At 43.8% G+C, this 14,829-nt stretch overlaps 1 protein-coding gene across 1 annotated transcript in view; it reads left to right on the forward strand.

The window, feature by feature from the left end:
* Positions 1 to 13,450, forward strand: part of slc7a14a (solute carrier family 7 member 14a) — a 43,753-nt gene extending 30,303 nt beyond the window's left edge. The window contains exons 4-10 of the mRNA XM_033642652.2: positions 208 to 425; positions 529 to 675; positions 5,697 to 5,905; positions 5,992 to 6,139; positions 6,624 to 7,119; positions 7,205 to 7,441; positions 9,829 to 13,450. Coding sequence (XP_033498543.2) covers positions 208 to 425; positions 529 to 675; positions 5,697 to 5,905; positions 5,992 to 6,139; positions 6,624 to 7,119; positions 7,205 to 7,441; positions 9,829 to 10,127 — 1,754 coding nt within the window. The 3' untranslated portion in view covers positions 10,128 to 13,450. The remainder of the gene's footprint in view (positions 1 to 207; positions 426 to 528; positions 676 to 5,696; positions 5,906 to 5,991; positions 6,140 to 6,623; positions 7,120 to 7,204; positions 7,442 to 9,828) is intronic.
* The last annotated feature ends 1,379 nt before the right edge of the window (positions 13,451 to 14,829 follow it).

The raw sequence follows: 14,829 nt of genomic DNA on the forward strand, positions 1-14,829 counted from the left end.
TTTTTTACAATTTTTACAGTCAATTGATTCATCTGAAGAAAAAAAATGAATACATGAATCAATAACAAAAATCTGTTTGTTTTTTTTCCCAAGCAAATGTGCATCACCCACCACCAAGGTGCTTGGATCTCACAGATACAGTTTTTACAACAGTGATATCTCTGTGTGTGTTCATGAGTGTGTGTTAATCCTAACCCTATCCTTTAGGTAAAGGGGAGCAGTCGTACCCGGACCTGCTGGCATTGCTGATTGCTCTGCTGGTGACGGTGATAGTTGCTTTGGGAGTGAAGAACTCGGTGGGCTTCAACAACGTGCTGAACGTCATCAACCTCATCGTGTGGGTGTTCATGATGATCGCCGGGCTGTTCTTCGTCAACGGAGAGAACTGGGACGAGGGGAGATTCCTGCCCTTCGGCTGGTCGGGGGTACGCACGCACACATGCAAATACACACTCATATTTAGAAAGACTCCGTCTGCTTACACTCTATATATAAGCTATCATTTCTCTTGCTTCTGTTTTGATCCAGGTGATGCAGGGTGCAGCCACCTGTTTCTATGCCTTCATTGGATTTGACATCATCGCTACAACAGGAGAGGAGGCCAAGAGTCCCAACACCTCCATCCCCTACGCCATCACTGCCTCACTCATCACCTGCCTCACTGCCTATGTCTCTGTGAGTTAGACGCACTGTGTACACAAACACAAACCGTAAACACATCATTTGCCTCCCTTTGTTAGATTTCAGAGGCAAAAGTTTGGCATGAGGATGCAAAACACTTAATCTTGTTACTCAAAAGTATCACTACAGCAACTAAACCCAGTGTTCATGGCTGATTTGAGTGGTTTTTGGCGTGCTCAGTGTGGTAATGAGGTGAGATAATGACTTGGCTCACCGACTCCGATGTTAGAAAATATAATTTTATTTCATGGATGAATACGATCACATTGATTGTGGGAAGACAGCAGGCAGCAATAACAGTTTGTAATTCATACACCCACAGTTTTAAACATTTTGAAACAAAAGACATGCAATTTAATCAGTGAGTTGTGAATTTCAGTTCACATTTTATTCACTTCACTTATCCCTAATTGTAGTTTTAAAGCCACAAATGTTTACCTACATCTGTTTGTGTATTTGTCATCATTCATGTTCATGCGTTCCCTTCAGCGTCACCTTTGAGTTCTTTTCAACGTACATGTGAATCGCAGAAAGTGTTACCCCAAATTTTGAGAAGTGTCTGACAGCAGGACGGAAAAGATTAAACATCAAGATGCCCCCCCCCCGTGCGCGCTCCAACTGTGTGGGTGTGTGTCTCATCTCCGATCTTTACGTATTCAGCTCGCACAGCCTTCCAGATTCCTGACTTTGACACGTTTGTGCTGGATGGTTGTTGCTATGGGTACCGTGTAACAGGAGCCTATCAGGAGGGAGAATTTTTTTCGACATTGCCTGGGGCCATAGATTGCATCAACTTCAAAACTCAACTACTTCTCTTTGAATACCTTGTCTTTCTCTCTTCCTCTCCGTCTCACAGTCACATCTGCAGTGTGTTTCTCCAAATAAACCAACTCTCCTGCCGCAAGATCTATTTTCTCGGCTTCTCTTAATCTCCGTCTTTCTTTCATCTTTCACTTTGTAGGCATCTTGGAATAGCTTGTTTGCTCCCATCAGGGTCCTCTAGCTTCTGCGGTTTAAGATCAAGAGTCACTTTAATCATTAGGCACATTAAATGTCACATATTTTCTCAGGTGGCGTTCACAGTACATTTTAATAAGAGACTGCATCCACAATTGTTGAAATTAGCAGGGCTCTTCCATCAGTGTTCCCCTGACTGCATTTCCAAGTTAAGTTTCCTCATATTAAATGGTTCTCAGTGTATATTTACTTAAGAGGGCAGTGAGGATGGTGCTTTTGGGAAACCCTCCCTCACAGTGGGGAGTCACATGAATGTGAAAGCTGAAAATTAGCCGACAGTGAGCTAAACCCTGCAACGTACGATGCAGTTTGGGATCAGATTTGCTCTCAAACAAATATGTTAAACCAGGATTTGTTGTAGGAATCCCTCAGGATTAGTACAGCCCCCCTTCTGACTGGTTCACACACAGTGTCAAGCAGCCTGTGCCCAGATTGGACGAAGGGTGAAAGGGCACCAGGCTACTCAGAGGAAAATGATGTCTCTGTCTTCTGTCTTGCTCTCTGTCAGGGTTAGTCTTTTTTTTATATATATAATTCCTCTCTCCTCCTGCAATCTGTTCATGCAAATCCCCCTCGTTTGCAGCAGGGTATCTGTGACAGATGGCCCCGCATGATTTCACACGTCAGACGCAAGGTTCACAATCGCACAAATACTCACACACACACACACTGAGAGAGAAGCTTGATATTTTACATGTGATGTGATGTGCGGTGTGCTGAACGTGCTAGCCATCTAAAGCTGGGCTGTGAGAATGTAGCTCAACAGTTGTAAGTATTTATAGCCTAAATGTTTATAGCCTCAGTCAGATTATTCTGCTGAGGCTGAGGAAGCAGTCTGACTACAGGGTTCATTTAGCAGCAGATGGAGTTTGCTCAGTTTTGCACACTTCTCATTCATGTCAAAAGCTTAAAAGCTACACTTAAGAGGACATGTCTGATCTCTAAACAAAGTCCATTTAGTTGCTGTTCTGGAGCTTTCGATCTTCAGCAGCTTTTACTACCTTTTTGTTTGTTTTTCTGTTTGTAAAGAAAAAATACACACTTGACCAAAGCTACAGTTGCTAGTTCGGACAGGAAAAGAAACATGGCAACTCTGGTTCTGTTGAGCTGGGTCCTGCAATGTGTATTAGAAGGTTTCTTGGAATCAGGCAATATAGCTTCAAGCCGACAGCAAGGACTACATTGTGTGATGGAAGGATATTCATATGGGGCCATTATGGTAGCTAAATAGCTGCAAATGCGTATCTCAATCTGTGTGTGCGTAATCAGATTTGTACATGTGTAAAATAATTTGTAAAAGCGTAATAAAGTTTGTGAATGCGTACAAAAATCTGCAAATGTGTATTTAGAATCTGTGTGTGCGTAATCAGATATGTAAATGTGTAAAAAAATCTGTAAATGTGTACAACGATCTGCAAATGCGTACAGAGATCTGTAAATCTGTAGACAGATTTGTAAATACTTCAACTCAAGAGGAAGACATTTATGGGGCCTCCAAGGATGCAGCCTGTCTGTACAACTTCTTCTTCTTCTTCTTCTAGTTTTATGGCGGTTGGCAAACAACGCATGGAAGCATTACCACCACCTACCGAAATGGAGTGTGGGTCTGGATAAATTAATATTCACAAAAAACAACAACAACAAAAAAAAATCTTCTACTCAAGAAATAAAACAAAAACCTGAAGCAAACCTCGTCTGAATTTTTCTGGAGGATAGTCTTTATGTTTAAAGGCACACTTTCTGACTCCAGCCCCTGAATGAGTTGCTGTCTCTCCTGGTCAAATTTGGAGCAGTACTCAATAACATGCTCTACAGTCTCAGCAGTATTACATACACTATATTTACCATCGGCATGTTTCTTTAAAATAAGTAAAGTACTGCCTAAACCAGTATGCCCAAATCTCATCCTAGAGATAATGTCTTCCTCTTGAGTTGATCTAGTTGTTGGTCTTGCATCACCAACATACCTTTGAACACTATAGTACTTCCTCCCGGTGATAGCATTATTCCAGTCACTTCCTGTCCATACAGCAACAAAACGGCGCAGCAAAGTAGCGCCTGTGAGCCTGTGCTCAGGGCAAAACAATCTGAAGGTCGCTGCAGCTTGAGCCTGTCAGCCTGTGCTCAGAGTGAGGCACACTTCAAGTTACAGACACAAATCTTCTCACGCATTTGCGGATCTCACACGGCAGAAAAGTAGCAAAAATCACGTGTACAAAGAGAGCCAATTGAGAGGCCCGACTGAGTCAAAGCTGAAGACAAAGGTATTTACAAATCTGTCTACATATTTACAGATCTCTGTACGCATTTACAGATTGTTGTACAGATTTACAGATCTCTGTACGCATTTGCAGATCTGTGTACAGATTTACAGATCTCTGTGCGCATTTGCAGATCGTTGTACACATTTACAGATCGTTGTACACATTTACAGATCGCAATACACTTGCAAATCTGAATACAGATTTGTAGATTTTTTTTACACATTTACATATCTGATTACGCACACACAGATTCTGAATACACATTTGCAGATTTTTGTACGCATTCACAAACTTTATTACGCTTTTACAAATTATTTTACACATGTACAAATCTGATTATGCACACACAGATTGAGATACGTATTTGCAGCTATTTAGCTACCATAATGGCCCCATATATTCACGATGGGATGCCAGATGGGGCAGCACTTAGCCTTACAGAGATAAGATTAACAAAGAAAATTTAGTCTTCATATGGTCAACGAGAGAGCGAAGCCTACGCCGTAGGTATGGCATCAATTGTCAGTGTTGTCGTGCGTTAGCTAGCTAGCTTGTATTTTGCTTACATTCGCCAGCGTAAGCTGCGACAATATAATGTGCCATGATGATTATGACACCATACACAATACTGAGTGCTGGACAGAAAAACAAATACATATATATAATTTTCTTTTCAACATAAACAAGCCTAGCACATGAAACTAGGAAGCAAATCTTGTGTCCGCTCAGGTGCTCTTTTGGGTGCGCTATTTCTAATCCTCTTGGGTGTGTTTGGCCTGGCAGAACATTTTGGATAGGCTCGAATGGATGGCGGCTGATATACAGTCGAAAGTTTTCATATAGAAAACATCTGTTTTTGGTCTTTTAAAAAGGACAGTGAAAGGCATGACCCACCCTGTTCTGCCTTACTCTGCCTCTGATTGGCCTACCTTTATATTCGTACCCTAAGGGCCGTTTCATATTCGACGCAGGCAATGCGAGCAAGCGACGCAAGCGACGTGAGCAATGCACTTCTTTTCATAGTCAACACATTGAACGCAAGCGATGCGGGTGACACTTGAAATGCAATATATCGCTCGCACAGTAGGGGGCGGCAGAGTCACCGGTACATTCCAGCTAGCTAGAACTGCTGTAGCTAGCTAGTACTGCTATTTTTTAAGTTTTTCCTCCTCGCCCGCCATATTTCATACTTGCTTCTTCTGTGAATAACAAAAAATGGTTGATTTCAAGTACGTCGCTTGCATTATCAGCCCCGCTGGCAGCGCATGGTATTACATGCAACTGCGTTGCATATCAAAAAAATGGACAACGCATTTTGAGACGCAAGCAAGCATAATGACGGCCAGTGTGTCTCGATGTGTCCCAGTGCGTTCGCGTCTGCGTGCCTTTGTGTCGACTATGAAATGGCCCTAACACTAACCAGTGTCACTCCTCATGCCTGAACCTAATCAACCAAACCAACAAAGGCAACTAGTACCAGCCAATCAGAGGGAGAGTAGGGCGGGTCATACTTTTGCATCTTGGACAGTGTATGGATGCTACCACTTCTACCAATTCTACTCATATTTAATTATTTCACTAAAAATTACTATTTGATAGAGCACCATTGTTGAGTAGCCCCTCTCAGTATTTTATCAACATTTCATGATGACTGTCAGGATAACTTTTTGCTGTGTTATCTCACGTAGACATCCTTACTAACTCTCCACTTGTATTTAACCCACATCCATCCAGGTTTCTGTGATCCTGACTCTGATGGTGCCGTACACTGAGATCGATGCAGACGCTCCGCTCATGGAGATGTTCGCCATGCACGGCTGTATGTTCGCAAAGTACATCGTGGCGGTGGGCTCCATAGCCGGACTCACTGTGTCCCTCCTGGGGTCCCTGTTCCCCATGCCTAGGGTCATCTACGCCATGGCAGGGGACGGCCTGCTGTTTAAGTCAGTCCACACAGTTATTATTTTTGTGTTAATCTAAATAACGTGCGCAGCTGAGTCTCAATCAACTTATGTTTGTGTGTGTTCAGGTTCCTGGCCAATGTGTCTTCCTACACAGAGACCCCCGCTGTTGCCTGTGTGGTGTCGGGCTTCCTGGCTGCCCTGCTGTCCCTCCTGGTCAGCCTCAGAGACCTCATCGAGATGATGTCTATAGGGACCCTGCTGGCTTACACCCTGGTGAGTGGATAAGGATGGTGGATGCATCCATAGAGACCATATGGGGATTTTCAAAGTCCAGATGAGTCACTCAGTGTACTATAGATATTTATTCTGAAACACTTAAATGTTAATTCCTTGGCATACTGTAAATCAGACTTGGCGAAAAAGGCTCTGCTCTGAGATGGAGCTCTGGAGAAACTAATCCCTCCAGCACATGAATCATACAGAATTATGCATTGGCTGTAAACATAAACATCGGGTCTTAGCTGGTAGCCGAATAACTGAGATATCAATGAGCCACTGGTGCCAATGTATGAATGAAATGCTGATCACCAATCAGAACTAATGCAGTGTTCCATATGCTCAGCGACCAAAGTCAAACCACATAAAATAAACCAAACTGGGGAAAGCTTTACATGGATAAGACCCCCAGACAGTGTTTTTTTGCAACAATGGATTCTTTCTGCTTGTAAAAGAAACTGTTCCTCCTCCTGGTCTGCAGGTGAGCCTGTGTGTTCTCCTGCTGCGTTACCAACCCGAGGGCGACATCCACGGCTTCGTCAACTTCCTCTCTGAGGAGCAGAACAACAAGAGAAAGGAAGGCGTCCTGGCCGAGTGCGAGAAAGACGCTTGCTCACCAACCAGCGAAGCAGACGAGTACGGAGGTCCGGCCACGAACACCTGCGGAGCCAAAAACCTGCCCTCCCTGGGTGACAACGAGATGCTGATAGGCAAACCAGATAAAAACGCCTACACTGCCAGCCACCCAAACTACGGCACAGTGGATATGACCACTGGAATTGAAGCAGAGGAGACTGAGGGCGGGATGTCACGGCGTTTGAAGAAGCTCATCGGACCACGCTACTACACCTTGAGGATCCGCTTGGGCCTCCCGGGGAAGATGGACAGGCCGACTGCAGCCACGGGGAAAACTGTTACAGTGTGTGTGCTGCTCCTCTTCATTTTCATCTTCGCTTTCTGCTCCTTCATCATTTTTGGTGAGAACATGTGAACAAATTCACACATTAATTTACAGTATTGTGTCACCATAAATTCATTGTTTTGTTTTCTCCTCTCCTCCAGGAGCGAGCAGTATTGGCGAGGGGCGCTGGTGGGCTTTGCTGCTCTTAATCTTCTTCATCATCTTCCTCTCCTTACTCATCATCATCATCCTCCAGCAGCCAGAGAACCCCAAGCGACTGCCCTACATGGCGCCCTGTGTGCCCTTCGTACCTGCTTCAGCCATGCTGGTCAACATCTACCTCATGCTCAAACTGTCCGCCATCACCTGGATACGGTTTTCAATCTGGTGCCTCGTGGGTAAGCCGCCATCACGATGAATCATAGTCTGGGTTTGTGTCTCTTATTGGCAGATTTTAAGACAGGATTTATGTTACTACTGTCGTCCTGGGCAGATGGGAAGTCACCCTGTTTTGATTGAAAACAATAGAGTGATAGATTTCATGACTGTTAAGATGAGTCATGTCTTATCATCTCAGCGAGCCAGTTATATCTAGTGCGCGTCTCAATTACTCGCTTTGTTTGTTTTTTTATGGAAGAACAAGGAAGTTTCATGTCACTTTTATCTCCGGCTGCAGTTGTATTTCGTCTGTGTGTGCGTGTGTCCACTTGTGTGTGCAAATGCTCAGAACATGCAGTTCATCTTACGATTTTATCAGTAGAGGCACTTTGTTTCTCTAGTTATCACGTCCCTCCATTAAATTCTCATGAACACAATATCACATGAACTCCTTGAGGGAATTTCTTTAACTTGGGCGCCTCACAAAACATTTCTGATCATTATTCAACGTCATAATTTAGTTACAAAAGGGACGGTTGGTCAGGTACTGAACTGGTGAGTCAGCTCTGCATAAACACGCAATAGCCTAGACTGTATCATGACATGCGCCTCCACATAAGCATAACTACATGTCATAGCAACACAGACCTCCTGTCTATTTTTGTAAGCTGAAACCATTTCCCTCAGTGGAAACAAAGTTTTTATTTACTTTAATTTCACAGATAAGAAACAATAAATTGTGAAGACAATAAAGCCTCCACAAAAATAGCATTTAAGTCTTGTGTGTGATTTATCCTGGCTTCATATGAGCAGGGAAATCTCTGCCAGCTGCTAGGATAATTTACACAGTGGGAACTATCAATAGCCCTTTTTAAACAGGAATTGTGCAAATTTGCAGGAAAGTCCAATCAGTCTTTTTTCAGCATTGGCAGTATAAAAACAAAATGAGGGAGTGCAGCAAAATGCCGCCTGCCTACTTTTGTTTATACAGAATGCGGCTTTTTCGGAGCAATTAGGGGCGTGAGCAAGTTACAAAACGTGTAGCTCAGCGTGTGACGTAAACAGTGACGTGCTCCGAGGGAAGTCGCCGCTAGTCAGTCCTTCGGCGATTCTCTCGTAAGTCGGCCTGATCTTCACCGTCCCCGTCACTTGACAGTTAATGGCCTCTTTGTTTCGAGGACAAGGAGGGCGCGCAATTCCTTGTCTCCCCAGTTGCTCATCTTTACAGTGTCTGTCAGGTCTGCGTTTCCCTCTTACTACTAGCTGCTCATTCCTGCTATCAGCTGCTTCTTGTTTATCCACCACCAGTGGCTCGCACATGCGGCGTCATCAACAGCCCCTCCCGTTGCGGAAGGCTGCCTCGGTCTTTTTAAACTAAAAGGGTTCTGCCAATATGACTGCCCTACGAGGCGGAAGATTGGGCACCTCAGATCAACTCGCCAGTCCGGCTCTGTGTGTCTAAACGCTCGCAGCTTGCTGGCAAAACGGCCCAACACTCCCCAGAGAACTGGCAGTGTAAAAGGGGCTATAGGCATGTTGTATATGTAGGGAAAACGTGTTTACTATAAGGCACTTGTTTTGTCACCGAGTTTAAATGGAGCCAAATTTTGTGACATTACCTTTGGTAAATGTTGCTGTTGTTACTGGTTTCATATGAGTAGAGGAAAGCTCCGTTAGCTGCTAGGCTAATTTATGCAATTAAAATGTCATAGGCTTATGCTAATAAAGTTAGCATGCAGTATTTGTGGGGAAAACGTGTCTAGCCAAACACAGTTTATTTCTCAGTGAACCTTCTGAGTTATAATGGAGCCAAATGTTTTACTTTTTTAAAGCACTGTCTCTTTTAAGCCATGTTTTATGTGTGTTTTAGATGTTTTAGTTGAATCTATCAAAGTCACAGTCTCTGTGTAGAGCTTAATGTTGGGTGCCCACCTTGAAACTGTGATGACTGAATAGATATTCTATGCTTTCAGGTTGAGGATGTGTGTGAAGCATCCCTGTTTTGTCAAAACAAAACCCCTATTACCTTTAATTAAATTCCTTCAGAGTCTCACTGCATATATTTAATGACTTTGGACAGACGTAGATATAAACTGAAACTGAACTGGTTGGCAGGGGCAAAACTGCGAAGTGGTAATTCTAGTTACTGCTTATGTAAAGACAGAATTAATACAGACTGGTGTCCAGCAGAGCTGTTTGTGTTTGAACACAAACGCTGTGCTTTTTTTCACTGTGTGAGTAGGATTGCTGTATTGTGACTCACTCAGAGTGGGATGAATTGTATTTTTGTAGTTGACAGAGAGTTTACTCTTTCTCTGTGCTTTTACATTTGTTGTTTAGCTCCTCAAAGTGCCGTAAGCTCTGGGTATGTATGTGCATCTGTGCTGATATTTGTTTTTTCCCTCAGGTGTGCTCATCTACTTTGGCTACGGCATGTGGAACAGCACGCTGGAGATCACGGCCAGAGAGAACGAGGTACACGCTTCCACCTACCAGCGCTACGATCAAGGCGTGGACGAAGGCTTCTGTGGCTTCGACGACGATTTCTACCCGCCTACCACTGACGCCTGGGGAGCGCCGGAGGGGGGATCGGGGCTCACCCCGCCCCCCGAGGCAAAACCCGACAGTGACGGGGCGCCATCAAAAGGCGGAGGCAGGACCATTGCCAATCACGGCCTCGCCGAGGAGGACCCGATGGATTTCTGAAGGGACTGACTCTGTGTTACCCTGAATGTACTGCCTTGTCTGCTGCCTGGGGAAAGGGAGGGGGAACAGTGGTGTGAGTGCATGAGTGATTGTTTGTGTGTGCGCGTGTGTGTGTGCATGCCTGCATGTGTGTGTGTATTTATTTGTGCGTCTAACCCTTGGGCTAGATAGTTTTTTGGCAGTGGAACGGCTTTTTATTCACCACGCTCGGCTCCCCAGCTCACACAGCAAATGAGGACGTCAAGGTCAAGTGTCACAGTCACTTGTTATTCGCTTACTGGAGTTCCACATCCCACACAAACACAGATAGAAAAGTGCAGACGTAGCAGAAGATGAAATATAATGTGGCTCACTGCACTGTGAGCCATGAGACATTGTTTCTGGAGCGATCCTTTAACTGTACGTGTAGGAATTTACGGGATATAGGAGGAGAAGGTGATGAGCACAGACAGGGACGGATGAATCAGCACCTCTCTTCCTGTTTCAGCACAGGAAATTTAGATGACAGCATGCCAAACCCAAGCTATTTCCTATCTACAGGTGTGACTTTCTCTGCTCGTTTTCTTTTCGTGCTCTTGAAAAACCCGGAAACGTCCCTAAAAATAAAAAAAAAACTGCTCTCTATCTGTCTTTAGATCTTTCCCTGACTCGTACCATCTAGCCCAAGGGATGAGGACCGGATCAGGAAGAGGGTGTTGATGTTTTCTGTCACAAATAGTACTTGGACTTTGCTTGCAATAGTGCCTTCATCTACTGTACGTGTATGTGACTTTCTGATTATGTCCGTTTTCTACTTTAATTTTGCCTGTGTACGTGCGAGGGTGTATGCACAATCAAACTCCACCTTTTACATCGATTCTCACGTCTGTGTGTGTGTGTGTGTAGATATAAAGTGTGTCCTTCAGGTTGTTTTACTGTGTATGTGTAGATATTTGTTTTCCTTCTTCCCACTCTTTGCCCCAGCATGAAGCTCAAAATCAATCCACTCACAACAAAGCAGCTCATGGTGCAATGTAACACACGCTCGTCAGCCTGTCGGTGTACCTAAGGAGAGGAGAGAGCTGAGGGTGTAGAGGAGGAGGGAGAGGAGAACAGGTTGAATCCTAATTGACAACCTGCATGGTTTATTGTGATGAATGTCATATTTTCTGTGTGCTCGTCTCTCCGTTGATGCAGTCGTTGCTGTTTACTGGGACGGGGAAGGAATTAATTTTCAGTTCATTCAATTCAGGAAATGGATTTTCTGCATGGTTTGTATCTTTGCTCCCAGAGTAGGAAACAAAATAGGGACTGTACGCACATTATTATTGCGGGAGAGGGGTCAGAAAAGGGGAGGATTGATTTTCTTTTCGCTGTTGGGAGGGCAGTTTGGGTGAGGCTCATTTAATTTATTTCACTTCTCCCAGGTTTTTATTTTTATTCTAAAGGTTCTGTATGCAACATTCAGAGCAGCAAACCCAGATGTAGCAGAGTAATGCTATCCTGAGCACATTACCTCTGTTTGGCTATGTGTGCATGTGTGTATCCTATTAGCTAGCTTACTGCTGCTGCTCTGCACTGCACCCATATGGCGGTTACTGCTGATATCTGAATGGCGTCGTTGTGGAAGTGTAGCGCACACCCTCCGTTTCCCCCGGGTTATGGCCAGTAGCCCTGTCAGCACTGTTGCTGTTGTTTAGTTTATGGAGTTAGCACCGTTAGCTGCTAGCCGTCGGCTTAGCCACCTCCATGTTGACAACCGTCTCCAGACAACTCGCATGCTCTAAGTTTATCATAATATTTCCTTAGCAGATTAAAGTCTGGCTCAAACTAAAGGTGTTTTGGGCCCGTTTATCCCAGATTCATTCCTCCCGACAGTCAGAGGAAAAATCTGAGACCTCGGTTGGTGCTGTTCAGCCCTGCTAGTGTGAGGGGTTCAGATCCAGTCTTAAACCTCCCAGTCTGCTCCCAAACCCATCGGGGCCGCCCAGATAATTTTCAAACGTTTAATATTTAGGAGTTAAATTCTGGGTGATTACAGTTATGATTGCGTAGTATTAGGTATTGCCAAGCATCGATAACATTTTAGCCCTAGAGGCTAACGTTGCTAGCAACTACAACAGATATTAAAGTAGTTAGAATCTCACTGAAGAGACGGCGACCTGTGTTTACCGTGTCTCTCCAACTATTTTCTCATCCAGACTCGTTTAGCCTTTTGCTTTTCTTTTGTCTGTTTTTTTTTCCTTACTGCAAAGTTGTCGTACCACGTTAGCTTAGCTTCCTCCTTGAGATCACATGAGGTGGTGCATTACTCCTACTCTGCCGTGTTAATCTTAATATTGTCTTGTAGCGTGTGATGTGCCATTATTTTTAAATCTTGTAGTGTGTGCGCTTTTGACATTAGCAACGCTAATTTTGCGAAGCTTTACTCCCGTGAGTGAATGCTAGAATATTTTGTTTACTTGCTTCATACATGTGAATAACTTGCGTCATGCACGCGTGTAATCACTGAATTGATCAATTAACTTCCGCCAGTACGTCCTTGGCATCAAACGTCTCCGGAGGATCTCAATGCTGATTGGCTATTTTTGCGCGAATTAGTCGCTTAAGTTTGGATTTTTCAGTTCTCATGGATAAGTGTATGACGTGAAATCACACTACTTGCTTAATTTGTGTTATTCGCGCCACATCTGTTGTGTCCAGCTCGCCACCCAGTGGGAATTCACATCTAATTGCGTCTTTAATTCTGGCACACATATTGTTTTATCTGCACCCAGTGTGAACACATCAGCCAAAGCCCAGTTTAAGTTATTAATTAGTTTTTAATGATGAATTCAGTTGTACTAATACTGTTGAATTATTTTGAGTTGCTGGGGCAGGGTATTTCAGTTTATGTCTAAGTCAAGGGGATGGTTCACCCTCCTCCCTTACAATAGTAATATTTGTACAGTCCCTAACTGTAAACAAGTTTTAATTTGACATTGAGTGAACTGAAATATAATCCCTCCTCTTCCATCTTTCTCCCCTTTCTCCTCCCCTCCTCTGCTGTTTTTATCCTCTACTTCCACCATTCCTCTGCACTTCCAGCCCAACTCTTCCTTCATCTATTCCCCTCCTCGCCCTGCACTTGATATTCATCCGGCCATGTCAGCGGGGAGTTGCCACTCTTAAGTCACAAGTGATAGAGCAGGGATTGGTTTCCAGTCAGGATTTGAAACGGCAATCTGTTCATAGCCTGACGCTACATTAGCTCCGGTTTCACCTCAGGGTGTCTGCTATCTCTCTTCTGATTTGACACCGGAGCGTTTACTCCTCTCCCCGACTCCCAGTGGTTCTGCTCCAACCCAGGCCCGAACCAGTCTGAGTGAGCCTCCCTGCTGCCCTTTCCTCGTCATGTAGCTAGTGTTGAAGTCCCACTCTTCACATGTTTCCTACTGTTGCTGCACTCTGAAGAGATATTGTGAAAACCAATCAAATGAAACCATGATCCTGCAGAGCCCAGTGTGTAGGACATGTAAGCTAATGCTGCCAGATTACAGAGGTTTGATTCTACACTAAGAATGTATGCACTTATGGCACTGCAAGGGATTTTGGCAAACACCAAATAGCATACTGTTATGTTATTATGTTGAGGGTGGGGGCACTTCTACAATAGCTGCTGCTGTGTGCCCTGATTGTCCTCCTTGTTGTCCCTCTTGCCCCCCTGTTGCTGCATCTGTCCCTTCCAGGGAAGCCTTATTTGTCTAATGCACTAAATCTAAGGATGCCACGCTGAACCCCCACCCTACCTCTGCTCCGCCCACATCTATCCTCACTCTAAAAAGTTTCTGTCACATAGTAATAGGCCCTTTGGTGTCGTCCGGTGTAATGATTGTGATACCCAAAAACAGCCCACTGACAGAGGAATAACGCTCGTATTAGACGATTCTGCAGCTTGCCAGTACAGAGAGTAGTGTACCCTTACTGTAGTGTAGTAGAACATAGAGGTGAACTGGTGTGGCCCGTCCTGACTTTTATACAGAAATTGGAGTGCCCATCAAAGACCAATCATGACTGTAGCTAAAATTAATTGATTGATATATTTTATTTTGAACATTTAAATAAAATAAAACAAAAACAGATAAAAACAAAACAAATAACAAACAAAAGGGACGGTAACCTATACAACAAACTCAAAAGAAAGAGGGAGGGAGTTTACCTTCTACAAGTGAAAGTTGCACATGGTGTATATTTTACAAGCTGATCCCAGCATTCTTAAACTCACTATATTCTAAATTTGACTACCTTTAGACCAACAAGAGAGATGTAATTTATAAATGCAGTATTTCTCGTAGGGAAATAAAAATGTAAATAATAACTTAAAAGTATAGAACGTCTTTTTTTGGTGTCTCGTAAAAATTTCAGAGGTAGGCTTCATTATTTTTAAAAGTCCTAGCTTCAGCCCTGAGACCAACAATTTTGTTGCCTTTTTGTTACTATAATTAGTTCCCTAGGTGGTGCGCCGGGCTTTGAAGCCAATGTTCATAGTGGCCAAACAATGTAAGTGCATCTGTCACGTGATAACATTTGGCCAAGATAGACTTTTTTCCCAATAGATTTACAATGTCAAAGAGACGTTGGTAAATCAGTGGATGCATTTTCTAGCGTCACAACCCCCGCAAAATGATTGGTTTCACTATCAGGATTAAATCCTTCCAGTCCGATAACATTCAGAAAATCTAGA

Source organism: Epinephelus lanceolatus, chromosome 15, assembly GCF_041903045.1.
Source record: "Epinephelus lanceolatus isolate andai-2023 chromosome 15, ASM4190304v1, whole genome shotgun sequence".
NCBI classification, from domain to species: Eukaryota; Metazoa; Chordata; class Actinopteri; order Perciformes; family Serranidae; genus Epinephelus; species Epinephelus lanceolatus.